Genomic DNA, 18,834 nt, shown 5'->3' on the forward strand with positions numbered 1-18,834 from the left:
TATAAATTAAAGAGTGGGCAGGAATAAAGGCCATTAGCTTCTTAGAGCAGCCCCTCGGGAAAATTCAACGTGGTCCCTGTGACTCGGGACGACCCTGGCGTCCTGGTTCTGCCTGTCCAGCAGGACCACAGCTTGAGGCCGTGTGGGGCTGCACTGTACACCTCCAGGGAGCTCCATTCAATGGACCACATGGAATGGTGCCCCTGGAAGTGTGCGATGCCACGGTCCAGCAGCAGAGCCCACTTTCCCCTTGAGGAAATTGATCTCTCAATTAATATCAAAATCCAGAATCAACCCTAGAAATCTGGGGTGACCCGGCAGGACTTGGATTCACAGGTCTGATCCCCTCTCGAGGTGAGGACTTATCTCCTCGGGAAATCAAGTGAAAAAATGAGTGGTATGTACTTTCCAATGGCTTCTGTGCCCTTCCTTGTTCAAATCTAGGATAAAACAGTCCATAACTATCTAGCTTAAACTGATGATCTCAATACAGGTGAATAACAAAATGGAGACACTTAAAAAAGTTTTCATAATTCTCCCTTTTATGAAAGGTTTGAAACTATGCCTTGATACCTTCAGGTTGTAGATGTTTTCTAATTGATCAGGGCTTCTTCTCCCTTTAGAGTTAGTCTACTACACAATCAGATTTTCATGATGACTTTTCAACCTGTGTTGGGGTCTCCCCTAAGTCTGAGTTACGACAGAAGGCTAGAATAAGGAAGAAGCCTGGGTGTCTCGCTGAGGCTGTGGCCTCTCCATCCAGCCCTGCAAGACGAACTTTATAAATTTGCTTACAACCTTATAATGCTAAATATGCTATGTTCTTTTGGGCCACAGTACGAAAGACTTCCTATTTTCACGTAGGAAGAGGAGGCTTTTAATCCGTAGGCAATGTCCCGATTTCCCGGATGGATGGGCATTCCTTGTCCCATAAAGTTTATTTCACACCATGATGTGAGTCCAAGACCAATATGAGAACACCTGATATTTATAGTTTTTCCCTCAAATTGCAAATAAAACCTTGTGTTATGAATAAAAGTGCTTGTTTTGTCTTTCTTAACGGGCCTGGGACTAAGGCAGAATATGGTACTGCTGGGGAATCGGGTCTCTGGGCTTTTTCTCTGGTCTGATAGAATTATCAAGGAAAAGCGATTAGAAGAGGAGAGCTGGCCAAGGACTCTGTACGTCAGACAGACACTTATCAAATGAATATGATGGTGGAAGGAGATTACTTCCAAAGGGCACCCAAGCACTACAAAAAAGGCTAGTGTAGTTTCCCAAATATGCAACTTTTTTGTACAGAATTTAACAAACCCTCAAACTCTGGAGTATTTTCAATGATTTCTTTCTCATCTTAATTACTGATACAGTTGAAACAGTGGAATAAAAAAATATCACAGTAGAAAAACTCGTTTACCACTAAGAGTTGATTTTCTTTTATACTTTCTTACCCATCCACATCTTTTTCTGGTTTCAAGGCATTGAGGACTTTGTTGCTAAACGAGCTCTCGGAGATCTGAAGGGCAAGGCCATGTACTCTGGTGTCTTCATTAATCTTCAAGATTTCATCTATAATCTAAAGAGAGAAAAAACGAAAGTCAGTTTTGCGAACATTAGCCCCAAGAAAAGCAGTTTTATATAAAAACAGATTCATAAAAATGCATGTACTCTAGTTTCTTTTCCACTCCCCATTAAAGACTTGGTATAAAACAATGAAGAGGTCTATTTTCTCTTTGTACCATGTTTATAAAAGCTCAGAAAAAGCTTGGCTGAAGTTTTTAGTGACTTTCGGTCTTTCTTATCGCTCTACTCTCTGCCAGAACAGAACAAAACCAAACCCAAGCTCAACAGCTAATCAAGTTTAGATAGCAAAAGACAATTCCTTGTCAACAGTCATAGTGAAGCCAAACACACTGCCAACTTCTGGGGAGGCCACGAAGCATGAATCTTGAGCGTTGCAAGCCAGCCCAGACAAGCCTGTGTGTCAAACACAATGTGTCCAACAAAAGCTCACAAATCATGACATCCGTGAAGTTGTCACTCAGGCCCTCATGTTCTCTGGACCTGAATGGCATGGAGAAAGCATTTCCAAAGGCTCATGAAAGACAAACTCTCAGCACAGATATCTCCTTTTTGTTGGAAACACTAAAATAATTCACTATTTATGAAAAAGACCAAAGTACAGTTTGGGAAGCTAATGTAAGAGCTAATGAATGGCTCGGTATGTCTTTAAATGAGCAATGCTCTGCCCTCTGTCTATCTCTATTTTATGCCAGGAGATAACATACTGATTCATATCACTTATCAATAGTATTTATTTCTAAGTAAGAGGGCGATTAGCCCCCGGATATGGATCTCACTGTGAGGAAGCGCTGGTTTACCATTTTTGTTTCACTGTCTAGCAAAAATCACTATGGTGTTTCTACCTGGTAAGAGAAGAAAAAGCTATCTGATAAACAAAACCCAGAAAGAAAATTTTTATTTCATTTATTCATCATTCTTTCATTCATTCAACAAACGTTGAAGGCTTGGAGCCCCTACTTTGTACCAGTTCTAAGTAGAGGAAGCACAGTTGTAAACAAAATGCCTGCCCTCAGGGAGCATATATTCTAGTGGGGAAGACAAGACCAAAAATAATAATCATAACAATAGACTAAGCCCTAAAAGTGGTAAATGATGTAAAGAAAAATAAAGCAAGTTAAGCAGAGTAGAAAACTAACAGTGATGGCGGGGGGGTGGGGAGGAGGTGGTCAGAGGGGGTGACACCTAAATGGAATGAAGCAGGGAAACTGCTGTCACCTGTATCCAGGATTTGGTAGATGCAGTCACAACCACAAAATCTCAACTGATAAATCAAGATCCTTACTCTTTTCCAACCTAATAGTAATGCTACCATACAAATTCACATTTATCAGAATTTCAAAGAAAAATAGGGAATAAATGACTCCTTGTTAAAATATAAGTTGAGGGGAAAAAAAGTCAAGGGCTATCAATACGAGTGGCAAAACAACCTAAAGAAACGCAAATTCTACCGCTGACAATGGGTGTCCTGCAAACGGACAACACATTTCTCCACATTTTGTTAACTCTGGGATGACAGGTGTCAATATTTGTAATATTTGTGACTTTCAGGAAGCAACCCTGAAGAGATTGGGGGCCTGTCTTTGGTCTCTGTCCTTCCTTTTTCTTGCTGGTGACAAGAACTTGTTGAACTGAGCCCCATGATCCTGGAAAACAGGGAAGGTTAAGAAATGACCCCCACCCTCTGTGTACCAAGGTGGAGCAAAGAACCACCTTCCTCATTGGACTTAGACAAGACTCACTGATGCTCCAGGGTCTACCTAGGGCAAGGCCAGACATACTCCTTCAAATACCCATTCTTTGTCTCATAAGTGATTAGCTGAACTACTTGCCCCCACTGATCAGTCAGAAAAGGCTTGTCAATCAAACTTTGGGTAAGCGCTGCTCCTTCCCCCAGGTTGCTAAACTTTGGTCTACCCTCCCTTGGTTAGCAGATAGCCCCTTTTGAGCACAGGCTGGCCTCAGGGCAAAACATTCTCTGTCTACTAGCCCATCAAGCCAACCTTTCATCCCACTTTCTCACACTGATTCTTTCGAGCCTTCTCTATGCCTCCTTATAAAAGAAAAACCCTTCTGCCTAACCCTCAGAGGCCTGCAGATCTCATGGTGAGAGAGCATTCGCTATTTCAATACTCCCTCTTCCCACCTTGCAATAATCCTTTTGCATTCTCTCTCCTGACTAAGTCTGGATTTATTTTTTAACTGACTCCAGCTAGAACGTAGATGTGATACGTAGAGTTGAGTCCGCCATCTTGGATATGAGGCAGCACAACAAAGATGATGGAGCAGCCAGATGGAAAGAAAATGAGTTTCTAATGACTCTGTGATGCCACCACACCAGCCAGGGGCTGTCTAATTCTACACTTTATTCAAGTACAAAAAGAATAAACTTCCGTGTTATTCCAGATTCTGTTATTTGAGGTTTTTCTACCACTTGAGGACACACTCAATCTTTACAGCCACAGGAGGACTAGACCCTGGCATGGCCCGTGGTCCAGTTTCCTCACCACCTATGGGGGTGGCTGCTTCTTCCAGGCTTGAGATGTTGCTGGTGAAGGCTGTTACTCCTTGCTGGCAAAAACAACTGAATCACATGCAACAGCAGCAAAAGAATCCCAGGGTTGCTTCTTATCAGCTGCCCCAAAACGCCACTCAAGGATTCACAGAACGTTAGCCTGGAAAAGACCCTGAAAATGATCTTGTCCTCTTCCTTTATTTTATTGATAGGGCAACTGTGACCCAGAGAAACCAAAGAATGACCAAGGTCAAATACCCTGTCAGGACAGAGCAAACCAGAACTAGTCCTCCCGACACTGCCAGCCGGACAACGTCCACTAGACGATGCTGCTCCTACAGCTGAAGAAACACAATCAAAGTCACTACATCACAGTGCATGTCTTCAAGAGAAACACACAGTAGGGGACAAACAGATCAAGGAGCATTTCCACTAGAGGGAAAAGTGAACTCTTTCCTCTCAAAGTTCAGTCACAAGAAAAGGCTGATCTGTTCCGACCACAAGTAAGAGATGCTACCAGGCACATTAGGTCTAAAGGGAGGAAAGCCAAGTAAGGATTCAGGGGCAGTGCTGTGGTTACCTCATCTTCACCGCTGTCTGGAGGAAGGCAAATGTGAGTGATGTTCAGACCAGCCTGAAAAGAGAACACGAGGTACTGGATCACTGGAAGAGAAGGCATCGTCAACAAATTATCACGAATGTTTGAGAATCAACCATCCTCACCTCTTCGGCCAAATTCTGGTTTATTTCTTGCATCAAGTTATCATCACCTGCCTTAGGAGAGGAGAGTAAGAAGAACGTAACAGCATAAAAATATCTTGAAAAGGCACAAAATATAATACAGAGACTAAATTTGTGATTATAAATTATCTAATCAGAAAGATGACAGGGAAAATGCAGAAAAAGGATCTTATTGCTCACAAAAGGGGACTAACGGCTGGTATTTATTAACCTATCAGTTTCTCAGGCTTTCAGATTATGTCCACTTTTTTTTTTGAGGAAGATTGGCCCTGAGCTAACATCTGCTGCCAATCCTCCTCTTTTTTGCTGAGGAAGACTGGCCCTGAGCTAACATCTGTGCCCATCTTCCTCTCCCTTACATGGGGGACACCTGCCACAGCATGGCTTGATAAGCGGTGCATAGGTCTGCACTTGGGATCTGAACCAGCAAACCCGAGGCTGCTGAAGCGGAAAGTGTGAACTCAACCACTGCACCACTAGGCTGGCTCCAAATTACGTCAGTTTTTTTTTATAACGGCCCTGGTCAGGCATATACAGCCACAGGGCCAGCATCCCTTTTAAATGAGGACCCGAAGACCAGGGTTTAGGTTGTGTGCCCTCACGTGGAAAGCGACTGAGGAAGCAGACCCCAGGAGACCCAGGCTCAGATCCACTTCTTTTGCTACTCTTCTCTTTCCCCTATCTTTGTAGGGGATGTGGAAAAGACCCCAAAGGACGCCAGGGACTTGAGCCTAGCTCTACAGTCTTGAAAACCACAGCACTGATGGATCTAGAGGCTGCGATCTTGACACATGGAGTGCACGCCAAAAACGACAGCAGCAGTCCGACTGGGGAGCTGTGTTAGGTTACGGGCTTGGCTCGCCTCATCATTTCTCTGCACCTGTTATCACACGGGGGCGCCAATGAGGACGGCAAACAGTGCCACGAGCGGTGAGGAACGAAGGGGCGGCGCCAACAGAGGCACATGGAATGCAAAGTCCTCCTGACATGTAATGACTTTTGGCCCTTTAAACTCATGGCAGGCTTTAAAAGATTTAGTAGTAAGGTTACCAAATACCACATCTCAGCAAGCTTCTGTCTTCCACAGAAGCATTTATAAGCAGCCAGGGACCACAACACACCCCGTGTAATGTAATTTACACGGGTGTCTTACCTCCTGACCTCTTAAAGCTGCCCACACCAAAAGCAGAAACACTCACAAAAGAAGACAGGCTCCAGGAGGGCAGTACCTAACCTGTAACCCTGTGGAGGCAACATGAGCAAAGGATGGGGAAACAACAGCACTTCCAGCCACGCCATCTCTGCCCTCCATTAAGCCCAGAGGGGACTTCTGTGACAAGAAATGCAGCTGGTCTTCTAAACAATTATCTTCTAAATGGAAGGGCATTCTAAAATAGCAGGACTGAACCACGCTCTCGGCTTACCTGAATAATAGCAAGAACCGGCTTAAAGGCAGGGTTTTTTTCTTGCAATAAACTCAGAACTTCTTTTGAATTCTGAATGACTTCTCTATGTTGAGAAAGAAAAACAACATACAGTCACGTCTTTGTTAATGACCAGAAAGGGTGGAGACAACACATTTCCCTCAAAAGTCTGTTACTATAAGTGAAAATAGACAACATAAGGATGCGCTCCCTGCGTGGAAAGTGTGGGGGGAGGGGAGCAGGAAACAACCATGAAATACTCACGCCGCGTGAAATGGACAATCTAATTTTAAAAATAAGCAGAGGTGGACAAATTAGATGTTAACAGAAATTTTCCAGGGCCGCATTTTTCTCTTGTATTTTCCAAGCTTACTGTAATAAAAACTTTGGGGTTCTTTTTTTTTTTTTTTAGGAAGATTAACCCTGAGCTAACATCTGCTGCCAATCCTCCTCTTTTTGCTGAGGAAGACTGGCCCTGAGCTAACATCCATGCCCATCTTCCTCTACTTTATACGTGGGATGCCTGCCACAACATGGCTTTTGCCAAGCGGTGCCATGTCTGCACCAGGGATCCAAACTGGTGAACACCGGGCTGCCGAGAAGCAGAACATGCGAACTTAACTACTGCGCCACTGGGCCGGCCCATGGGGTTCTCTTTAAAATAATCCCCTCCTGCTCTATATTCCTCCCGTAGGGGGGGGGGGGGGGGGGGGGAGGGTAGCAATAATAGGGGTCTGGGGAGGGGGTCTGCTGTTGGGTAAGAAGTGGTGGGTCAGGACAAATTCCAGGTCCCAGAGTTTAAAGAAGGAATGGGAAGGGAGAGGAGGGAAGGGAAGGAATTGTTGACAGAACACTGGGGCGGCATCAGAATTTGATACCCTCCCAAGGCCTCCTAGGAGTGAGCCTCTCCTCTCTCTCCTCTGAGCGCCCACAGTCTGCATCTGGACCTCCTAAAAGCCCCAGCAGGGGCTGCCTCCTCCTAGCACCATTGGGAAGAGGAAACGGGTGCCAGCGCAGGGCGGGGCAGACTAGACAACGTGGCACAAGTCAGGCTGTCTTTCTGCAGTCTTCTGGGAGGAGCAGTTTCAGAGAAATCCTTCCCCACCATCACTACGAAATGTTCCTCCCTCGCATAGGAAGTTGGCCTTGTTTCTTCCTCTCACAATAACAGACAAAAGGCTCAGCCGAGGCCGGTCCCAAGCCTCAGGGTTAACACCATCTTTAAGTTTGGCTTTCTGTCTCTGACAGGGTCTTGCACACACACAACAGCTTTCACAAAAGGCAAGGCCAAGGTCCAGCCACATAGCATCAGCAGCAAATCGCCAAGGGCAAAAAGGCACCCGGGGGCTGCCCCAAGTTTTGAGAGAGGAAGCTGAACATTAAGTGGAGGGCACTGTTCTCCAGTAGGTGGACGAGGGGAGGCTGCTCAGAAAACCCTAAAAGGCTTCGAAACTCTCACCCAGGAGGAGGCTTCCTGCTGCCAGCTGGGCTGGAATAAACGGAATAGGTGGCCACGCAACTGTGCACGACCTACAAGGTTTCAGTTTGTTTTGTTTCTAAACGCTTGGGAATAAAGCAACTGGATTCCCAGTGAAATAATCATGCTGTTGTGTTGACTAAATGAGACTGTACGTGAAAGCTTACAAAGCACCTTCTAAAAGAGCTCTACAGTCCTCCGTCCAAGAACATGTGGCTGAGGCCAGGTGCTGCTCCTGCTCCTCTGCCTTCTGGGACCGCTAATTTGGGCCACGTTGGGTCCTTATTTCTGTCTAGTCTGAGAAGGCACTGGAGTGTGGGTCCCAAGTGGTTCTTGGCAATGTGCATGAGGGTCATCTGGGGAGTGTGGTAAAAAGAAAGGTTTCTGTGCCTCACCCCAGAAAGGCTAATTCAATAGGTCTGGGTGGAATGTGCAATTTCAACCTGGGGTCCAGGCAGCTCTGAAGCACCAATAGAGTGAAAACACCGTGCTGGACCAGCCTGCGGGCCTTCCACTGACTAGCTTGGGCAATCTGCTGAGTCTCTCATGAACCCCAGTTTCCTCATCTGCAAGATGGGTACCACAGTGGCTCTTTACCTTTGTTCTTAGAATTGTAGGCTTTTTTTCCCCTGGCCTCCAAGCTACCCTTGAACACAAAAAACACTCCTTCCTACAGCAATAATTTTCCGGGAAACATTTGTAGTCTTGCTGCTCCTCAGTAATATGAAGGGAACACTTGTATAGAAGCGCAAATCTGCTGCCAAGCTAATGTAACAAAGGTGGCTAGTTCCAACACGACTTGTTCTGTGGGGAATGTTTCATCCTCTGGGTTACTCAGTATTCTGATAGTGACAAGCAAAGCCAGCAAGAAAGGAGTCACAAGGCTCAATGAATCTAAAAAGTAGCATAAATGTTTCTCATCAGAGATCTGCCCTCTGGGGAGAAACTTGCCTTGTCAAGATCCAGTTGGAAGAAATGTGTGTCTCTAGCTGGGCTGCCATGTGTAGCTAAAACTCAGAACTGTATTAGCAAAGATACCAATTTAATAATAACTTAAGCCACCATCAGCAGCTTTATTATTATTATTTTTTTTTGGAGGAAGAGTAGCCCTGAGCTAACTACTGCCAATCCTCCTCTTTTTGCTGAGGAAGCCTGGCCCTGAGCTAACATCTGTGCCCATCTTCCTCTACTTTATACATGGGATGCCTACCACAGCATGGCGTGCCAAGCAGTGCCACGTCCGCACCCGGGATCCAAACTGGCGAACCCCAGGCCACTCAGAAGCGGAACGTGCGCACTTAACTGCTGTGCCACTGGGCCAGCCCCAGCTTTATTATTATCGTGTGTGTGTGTGTGTGAGGAAGATTGGCCCTGAGCTAACATTCATTGCCAATCTTCCTCTTTTTGCTGGAGGAGGTCCTCCACCCGAGGTCCACACCCGAGATCCAAATCTGCAAACCCCGCGTTGCTAAAGCAGAGCGTGAGAACTTAAGCACTACGCCACTGGTCTGGCCTCCATCAGCTTTGTTATTAATACTTACTGCTACTGTTACACTGAGGCATCTCCTACACTGCCTCCACTGAGGCTCACTGCTATCCCTCTGGCAGTCTGTGAAATAATGCACATGAGCTGCGCACAAGGCTGCCGGAACAATGACCAGGTTTCTCAGCCTCCCTTGCAGCTAGCTGTGATCACGCCAAAGAGTCTGGGAGGCAGCTGCTGATAATGTTATTAAAACTACCAATTTAAGTATGTTCCCAAATGTTGAGCCTATTTATTGATAATAGGCTACACTTCAACTTTTTCAAAGGCAAAAGAGGTGCTTGTCTCCAAATACAGTGAAGACTTCCAAAACAGTCTCTTCCAAAGACAGCCTCAGTATTCTGAGAAACAGTCCAGGTGAAAACCACCATGGACCAGTTTAATGGGGTCAGCCCTGTGGCACAGTGGTTAAGTTTGTGCACTCTGCTTTGGCAGCCCGGGGTTCACAGGTTTGGATCCTGGGTGTGGACTCATGTACTGCTCATCAAGCTATGCTGTGCCAGCATCCCACATACAAAATAGAGGAAGATTGGCACAGACGTTAGCTTAGGGCCACTTTTCCTCAGGAAAAAGAGGAAGATTGCCAATGGATGTTAGCTCAGGGCCAATCTTCCTCACCAGAAAAAAACAAAATAAGCACCATGGAGCAGCTTAATAAACCACTGTACTGGCAATCAAAGGCATATATGTTCCATATATTGTAACAGTAGTGATAATAAAGCTGATAACGATGGTTTAAATTATTAGGTACTTCCTATGAATAATACTTCCACGCCATTTTCTCTTCTTTAATAATAGAATTCTGAGTTTTGGCTGCACATGGCCGCCTAGCTAGAGAGCACATTTCCCAGTCTTGTCTGCACTTTGATGGGGTCATGTGACTAACTTCTGGCCAACAGGTTGTGACGGCCGACCAGAAAGAGGCCAGGAACATGCGGGTAAGAGACTGGTGCACCAGCAACTTGGCCCCTTTCCTCTTGCCGGCCAGGAAATTCGAGTAGCTGCCTTTTACCCAGGGCCAGAGCAGTGAGGAGACATCAGAGGGCCATCCCACCTTCCCTGGACGGCTTCCCTCTTGACAGGAAGTGCACAGTTACTTGGGGTATCTTTATTAAAGCAGACTGGCCTGTGTCTTACATATGCACAGGTTGGGTCTGGGAGCGCTAATCTTCTTTCCTGTGCTACATCCAATTTAAGATAGAGAATGAAAGACACACCCTTGTTTTATGAACCACTAAGAAAAAACAAAAAATGCCCCCAGTTAAACCACAGAACTATGTTAACACAGTGTTTACAGACATGCGTCGCTTAATGACGGGGATGCATTTTGAGGATTCTGTCGTTGTGTAAACATCACAGAGTGCACTCACACAAACCAGGATGGTAGAGCCTACGGTACACCTAGGCTGCAAGCTACTAATCTTAGGGGACCACCATTGTATATGTGGTCTGTCGTTGACTGAAACGTGGTTATGCAGCACATGACTGTATCCTGTAAGTATTAAGAGAATTTTTTAGACTTATTTAGACATAGATTTTTTTTATTTGCCATAAACCATTCATATAAAGACATAAAAAGGAAAACATAGCAAACAAATGACTGAAGTATTCCCAAAACTTCTTTACATTCAGGATCTGACTTTTTGAGTGACTTTTTCGACTCAAGGTCCTTAGTGTCACTTTCTTTTTTCTTTTACACAATATCATCCTCAAGGCCATCAAGGGTGTTGGCGGTATATCATTTCTTCTTTTTTTTCATTTGGCTGAGGAAGATTCGCCCTAAGGCAACATCCAGGCCAGTCTTCCTCTATTTTTTAGTATGTGGGCCACCAGCACAGCATGGACACTAACAGAGCGGGGTAGGTCCCTGCTCAAGAACCAGGCCTGGGCCGCCAAAGCAGAGTACACCGAACTTAACCACTAGGCCACGGAGGCTGGCCCTACATGTCTTTATTTTAACTTAAACCTTGTCCTATGGATAACACCTGGAGCTTCCTGATGCACGCCTTTTCGATGTTTTTTGTTTTAAAAAAATCTATGAAGACATGAGCATTCTCACGTTTAGCTTCTCACATTTTTCTTTCCTTATAAGTAGTTTAGAGCATGGAACACCAAGATAATGTGGAATTATGCTGCATTAACAAGGTTAACAAGGGGCCAGTCCCATGGCCGAGTGGTTGAGTCTGCGTGCTCTGCTTCAGCAGCCCAGGGTTTCGCCGGTTCAGATCCTGGGCACGGACATGGCACCGCTCACCAGGACACACTTAGGCGGCCTCCCACATAACACAAGCAGAAGGACCTACAACTAGAATATACAACCATGTACTGGAGGGCTTTGGAGAGAAAAAGGAAAAAAATAAAAAAAAGAAGATTGGCAACAAATGTTAGCTCAGGTGCCAATCTTTAAAAAAAAGGTTAATGACTGCAAAATATTGCACAACCTATATTACTGTAAATTAATAAAATTTGGGATGTTTGGTTTATGGTATATTTGAAAACCCTTTTATAGGAGGTGAAAAGTTCCTTTTGGGAAGAAGATTCTAACATATAGCACCTGTCGCATTCGACCCCTTGAGGTAGAAATGTTTTTACCAGCTTTGCACAGCGCCTGGCAATTTGTAGGCGTTTCATGAATATTTGATAATTGAACAGAGTCAAAAACTGGTTTGAGCCCAAAGCATGAGAAAAGCACATTGAGACACAAAGGACAGAAGTTAAGAACAACAGTGACTAAGTCGTTTCTAAACTTCACAGCACCCGCCCTGAGGAATCCAGCGTCACCGACTGCACAGTTTCAGAGTTCCCGTGCAGCCGGTCAGGGTCGAGGCCCCGTGCCCCTTTTCCATCTCTTGGCTGTGGGTGTTCCAGAGAAATTTACTCCGAGTGAGATTTCCAGTGACCTTGTATGCTAAGAATCTACGTGGTCATGTGAGAGTCGGACTGTCACACCCTCCTCTGAAATTCTGTTTAGACCGAAGCCTTCCCCACGCCTGGTTTCCATGATGTGAGAAGAACAGAGTGCAACCCAGCCTTCAGCGGTGGGGCTGAAGTCAGGGCAGGTGGAGGAGACGGGCCCAGCATGCTGAGGTTTTTAGGTGCCGAAAGACAAACTTGCCCACTTCCCAACAGTGGTGTATGCCCCTGGGCTAAGTCCACTTTATGTACCTATGAAAATCCGGGCCCGTGAAGCAGAGTGCGCTGCTTAACCACTAGGCCACCGGGCCGGGCCCAATGCAGCATTCCTTAAAAGACAACATCCTATTTGTCCCTGGGGTTTTCATCAAGTTGCTGACACCCATTCTGCACATTTTGACAATGGAGCTTTCTTGATTCTACCAAACGCCAATGGAGACTTGTCAGACAACAACCAGAAATCTTATTACTTCCTAAAACTGCCATGACTTGTTGACAAAAACATTGGACATTATGGTTATCTAGTCAAAACAACAGGTCACTATGCTTTTGAGGGACCTTATTCTTTAACCTTTCTGATACACATCCATGAAGTGAATTGAGAACTAAGACTTATTGGTTCTAGGTGACATCTAGCTAGGCCCACGTGCCCCCTTTCCTCCAAGTCCTGGGGGAATTCCTTGGAGGATGGTTTTGTTAGATGAGGCATATACGTCAAACAGGGACAACGATGTATATGGTTCTGACCAAGCTCCCAGAGGTACAGGCAATGGCAAATACGCTGTGACAGCCACCTGGCCAACTGTGATTAAAAAACACACCCAACTGAAAGATAAATACCAGTGTTGTAGATCCTAAGAATGTGCTTCAGTCCAGCGCGGGGAATATAGTCAACAACGCTGCAATCACCTGGTGTGGTGACAGATGGCGGCTGGACTTACCATGGTGATCATTTCATAATGTACAAAAATATCAAGTCACTATGTTGTACACCTGAAGCTAATATAGTATGGTATGTCAATTACAATTCAATTAAAAAAGTGTCAGAAAAAAAATTTTTAATGTGCTTCCTAACAGCACAGAAATAGTCACAACAACCTTCTAGAGCAGGTGATGTCCTGGTTTCCACTTTGCAGAGGAAGGACCGAGGTCAAAGAGCTTGTCTGAGCTCTCACAGCTAATAAGTGGTGGAGTCACGGGCGCCTGTCTCTTCACCACACATCCCATGAAGCAATAATTCACTGCCCAACGCTTCCTTCTTCTAGTTTAGACGAGGAGCTGACAAACGTTGGCTCACCTCCTAACAATGGGTTTTATATTTTAACTGGTTAAAAAACCACTGAAATAATAATAATATATTGTGGCGTGTGAATATTATATGAAATTCAAATGTCAGTGTCCATAAACAAAATTTGGAATTTCATCAATCAAAAAACTGTGAAAATTTGTTTTTTCTCTTATAAAAGTACCTACATAATATCTTCTATTTTACCTCTTGGTCTGCAAAACCTAAAGTATTTACTATCTAGTCCTTTGCCAACCTCTGGCTTAGAGAGCTGTAAAAATATACAATAATAATAGCCAAGATTCGTAGAGGGCTTAGCATGTGACAGTCCCTGGACTACGCATTTTGTAGACCACCTCTCATCTCATCCTTTGCACAACTCTGTAGGACAGCCCATCGCTAGCCACCCCGCTCCAGCCTCCCGGACTCCTGCCCCGCCCCGCGCAGTGGGAGAATTGAGACCGGCCAGCCCAGCCCAGCAGGATCCTAACCCACACCCCTACTGTCCATTCTACTCATCTCCGTTGTCCCGGCTTTAAATGAAAGAATATGCATGAATAAAATCCCCAAATGACCTCGAATCTTGCGTCATTCCTTCAGCCACCCTGCCACAAATGCCTGCGCTGTACCAGGCCCCGTTCCCAGCAGGAAGGGTCTAGCCGTGAACAGGACAGACGAGGCCCCTGACCCTGCAGAGCTTTCACTCCAGGCAGGGAGACAGACAATCAACGAACAAGAAAGTTTCAAGTGGAGGCAAGAGCCATCCAGAAAATAAGAGGGAGATGGAGGGGTGGTCTCTGTGTCCTACACTGTCTTTAGACCCTCGCCCATTAAGAAGAGCTCAGCTGTACACTCGTTGAAATCGAATGACCCGGAGAAGCCTAAAGTCACTACAACACTCAGAGAGAAGCCAAGGTAAACTAAACAAAAGGCTCCTTTAGAGTCATCGGCCACATCATAAAGAGGCTTGGAAACAGAGGGGGGAAAGGCAACCACTTTCAGAATGAAGGACAGAAGGCAAGAAGGGGAGGACGTGAGTGGATGGAGGTGGAACAGCCTCCGGTGACATGGCATCCTGGAAGGAGGAATCCCAGCTGCGGGGGGTAGGGGAGCCGGGGGGCGAGGGGGAGGCCGTCCCGCCACCTCCAGGTACATCCTGAGCGCTTCGCTTTACACCACCCGAGTCCCCAGGTAACACACTCCTCCAGGAGGGCCCTGACCAGGCCTCTCTCCCACTGAGGGGCTACGAGGGCTGATGACTGGAGGGCGGCCTGCATGTGGCGTCTCCGGTGGGGGTGCCGAGGAAGGCAGGCCCCGGGCTCCCACCGTTGGCCTCTGGGTCCGGAGAGAACGTCGGAAATAGAGCTACGCCCGCGATTCCGCGCCCCCAGTGCAGCGATGCTGGGAAGCAGCCAGCCCCGACTTCCCAGGTCGCATTCTGCTCCTTGCCGGGTACCGGCTCCGCCTCTACTTGTCCAGAAAAGATCAGGTAACTCACAAGGCGCGCTCCTCCCTCGCCGGAGGCGGCGGCGTTTCGGGACAAGGCAAACCGCCCCGCCGCCAGCCGCCCGAGCCAGCGAGGCGGACGCGGAGCCCCTGCGCCGGCGGCCCCCGGAGGGGGCCCGGGAGGCCCGCCGCGTCCCGCCCCAGCCCGGGCCCCACTGCGCGCGCGGGCGGGCGGGCGGGCGCCCCTCCTCCCGGCTCCCGCCCTCGGTCGCACCGCCCCTTTCCTGCCCTGCGCGCCCGGCGCCGTTGCATCAGAGCCGGCGGCTGGCGCACGTGGAGCGGAGCGCGCGATCCGGGCTGCGCGGCGTCCGGGGATGCCCGCGCCCGCCCGATCCCCCGCCCAGAGTCGGCCCGGGGGCGCGCTCTCCCCGCAAGCCGCCGGCGCCCCAAACATGTTGGCACCAAGCACTCGCGGCCCTGCGCCTTGCGAACCCCCCACGGAGATCTGATCACTCCGGCCGCCCCTCCTCCAGGGTTCCCTGGCGCCGCCGCTGGGCATCTGGGCGGCGGCGAGCGCCGGCCGCTCACCTGACGATCGAGTCCCGCGCCGGGGGCGCCTGGCTGCCCTGGCCGCGGCTGCTCCCGGCCTGGGTGTCCCGCAGCCGCTGCTGCCCGAGCAGGCCCTCCCCGCCGCCACAGCCGCCGCCTCCGCCGCTGCTGGCGCGACAGGGCACCCGGAGGCGGCGCGGCGGGCCCGGGGGCTGCGGCGGGCGGCGGAGCCCGCGCACGAGGAGCGGCAGGCGCGCGCTCATGGCGAGGCGGCGGGGACGCGGCGAGGCGGCCGGAGCGAGGGGCGGCAGGTCCTCCGGCGACGCGGAGATGCGGCTGCGGGGCACAGAGACGCGGCGGCGTCCACCTCCTCGCGGGCGCGGCGGGGCGGGCGCCGGGCAGGAGAACCGGGCTTGGCCAATAACGGGCCAGTGGCTCTTCCTCCTCAGCCCGAGCAGGGGCCCCTAGGGGGCACTGCACCTAGTGGCCGTGACGTGGGAGGGCGGGGGCCTGCGGGACGCGGTGCTGCTCATCCGAGTCGCCTGAACGTCAAGCGCAGGCTCTCTAGCTCTCTCATCCCTGCTTAAGTTTGGCTAGAGATAAAAATCAGAGGAGGGTGGGGCTCAGGCGCGGCCTTGAGACGGTGCAGCATTCCTAGGCCTAGGATGCTGATACCACCCTGGCCTTAGATACTAGGATGAGATTGTCTGGGCTGGAGGTGGCCTAAGAGAAGAGTGTGGGCCTTGAGTTCAAACGCTGACTTTGTAGCCTTAGGCAATGTACTTCACCTCTGTGAACCTTAGCTGCCTCATCAGGTAAAACGAGATAACGATACTTTGTTTCTAATTTATCAGTATTATAATTCCCAAGTAAAGTGGGAATAAAACTAGTCAAAATTATAAACAATGGTTTTCCATCCGCTAAACTCTCCTAGGTGCTGGAAAGACACTCATTGAATCCTAAAAATGCAATGAGTATTATCCTGATTTTCAACCTTGGGGAAACTGGGTGCAGAGGTCAGTTGGTTTATTGGCAGAGCTGGGAGGTTGCCTGACTCCAGCGATCACGTTCTTAATGTTATACTATTGTCTGTATTTTTCATTGTGGGGTGATGGCCTACATGCATTGTAGGATGGTCTGTCAGGGGATGACATCGTAGGGTACAGGAATAGTTAACCTTTCCACGACTGTGTCAGGTAGGTAAGAGCACCATTTTACAAGGAGGAAACAAAATCACGGAAGTTATGCCTGGTCCAAGCATGTAAATATTAGAAAGGAAACTTGAGTGGTCCGTTCACCTGTTGCTGTGATGATCTTGGGCAAGTCACAAAACTCCTTGTCTCATGACAAATGGGGGGCCATTCATTTAACAGACGTTCATTGGATGCCACTGAACAGGGAGCTCTGGTCACAGAGATGAAAATCACCAATCCATAGGGGACATATGGGAAATCTCTGTACCTTTCTCTTAATTTTGCTGTGAACCTAAAGTACTCTAAAAAAATTCTTTTAAAAAAAAATTTTTGCCCCGTCCAGGCCCTCAGGAAGTTCCAATAATAACGCCCTTTGAGCAGGACAGTTGCCACTCCACCTCGCAGGTGCTGACAACAATAATGTTTGAAAAGACTGCGGAGACCACATATTGTATCCTCATCACATTTATATGAAATGTCTATAATGGGCAAACCTATAGAGAAAGAAAACAACTTAGCGGTTGCTTTCGGCTGGGAGTGCAGGAAATGAGGGGATTAGGAGGCAATATCTACCAAGTACCTGGTTGCTGTTTGAGGTGGTGAGAATGTTCTAAAATAGATTATGATGATGGTTGCGCCAATCTGTGAATTTTCTAAAAATCACTGAATTGTACGCTTTAAATGGATGAACTGCATGGTATGTGAATTGTATGTCAATAAAGCTGTTAAAAAATAGAAAAGGGGGCCGGCCCCGTGGCCGAGCGGTTAAGTTCGCGCGTTCTGCAGCAGGCGGCCCAGTGTTTCGTTGGTTCGAATCCTGGGCGCGGACATGGCACTGCTCATCAAACCACACTGAGGCAGCTTCCCACATGCCACAACTAAAAGGACCCACAACAAAGAATATACAACTATGTACCGGGGGGCTTTGGGGAGAAAAAGGAAAATAGTAAAATTTAAAAAAATAAATTAATTAAAAAAACAATAAAAAAGGCTTGTGAGAGGAGGTGGTGGGGAGTGCTCGGGATTAATTTTTCCTGGAGGAGAATCAGAGAGACTATGAGAGGAGGTGATGCTCGAGATGAGTGGTCTTTACAAATATATATCCCATTTATTTATAGTACATGGAAAAGCATAAAGTAAAAAATAAAATCGCCCACAACATTATTGCCAAGACTAACTTAATTTTGATCTAACTTTTAATTTTAAATTGTGTTATAAAATCGCAGCCATACTATGTATATAGATCTCTTCTTCACTTACTATATCTGATGTAAAGTAATTGGAAAAGGATAGTTAGTAGTTGAAAGCAGGACTTTTAATGGTTGCATATTATAGCATAATCTATTTTGTAGATAGACCATAATTTATTTTACTTTTCCATGTTGTTGGTAGTTGTATTGTTTCCAATTCTTTATGTGAGAACTAATGCTGCCCTCAACATGCTTCTGTTCATTTATTCAATAGTTGTGTATTGAGGTCCTTCTGTGTGTTGGGGGAGGGATGGGAAGAAGTGGAGCAGGGGCCACACCTGTGGTGGTAACATTTATCCTTTACCATTACATTTATCCTTTATCCTTTACCTTTAACGTGCACCCTGTGCAGAAGCAGTTCTCAGAAAACATATCTAATACAAATGTTAAGTGGAGATGACACAGCACAGCGAGGTGGAGGATAAACGTCACGGCAACATCTTCATGTGAAAACACAACCCTCCGCATCATCCCGAATATCAAGGAAAAGTGTGAATTTTTATGAATTCCATGGCTCAGCATGGCACACCAGGTCCCAAAGAAGACTTCCCAACATTTAATTAAATGCTCTGTGTCGAGGAAAGATTTGAATAGATAAAATCAACTTGAAAACCATGCACCTAAACCAAACTAATTGGGAACCGTGAGCCACAAAAACTAACTTGTTATTGGAATCTCCAACACGGAAATGACTCAGACGATCCATATGAGCTACAAACCCATTTTGGAGAAGGCACTCTGGACGCTCTTCTCAGCCTCACCAAAAGCTTGTGGTGATCCACATCCTTAAAGCGACACTCTACAGGTTTAAATTAGATGAGATGTTAAAGTAATAATAATGTCCCTCACCGAGAGGCCTCATTATTTTTTAACTGAATTAATGTTATACTTTCTAGTCAAACAACTTTAGGTGAAAA

The 18,834-nt window shown here is 47.1% G+C and overlaps 1 protein-coding gene across 3 annotated transcripts in view; it reads right to left on the reverse strand.

Moving 5' to 3' along the window:
- Nucleotides 1-15,873, reverse strand: part of MTHFD1L (methylenetetrahydrofolate dehydrogenase (NADP+ dependent) 1 like) — a 190,607-nt gene extending 174,734 nt beyond the window's left edge. The window contains exons 1-5 of one of the 3 annotated variants that reach the window (XM_046669966.1): nucleotides 14,978-15,414; nucleotides 6,262-6,346; nucleotides 4,820-4,870; nucleotides 4,677-4,730; nucleotides 1,452-1,576 (exon numbers count right to left, since the gene is read on the reverse strand). In XM_046669966.1, coding sequence (XP_046525922.1) covers nucleotides 1,452-1,576; nucleotides 4,677-4,730; nucleotides 4,820-4,870; nucleotides 6,262-6,346; nucleotides 14,978-15,237 — 575 coding nt within the window. In that variant the 5' untranslated portion in view covers nucleotides 15,238-15,414. Of the gene's footprint in view, nucleotides 1-1,451; nucleotides 1,577-4,676; nucleotides 4,731-4,819; nucleotides 4,871-6,261; nucleotides 6,347-14,977; nucleotides 15,415-15,513 lie in introns of those variants that run through there. The other 2 variants (XM_046669964.1, XM_046669965.1) reach the window with 2 other exon arrangements.
- Between the last annotated feature and the right edge of the window lie 2,961 nt (nucleotides 15,874-18,834).

The sequence above is a fragment of the Equus quagga genome, chromosome 8, assembly GCF_021613505.1.
Source record: "Equus quagga isolate Etosha38 chromosome 8, UCLA_HA_Equagga_1.0, whole genome shotgun sequence".
Classification (NCBI taxonomy): Eukaryota; Metazoa; Chordata; class Mammalia; order Perissodactyla; family Equidae; genus Equus; species Equus quagga.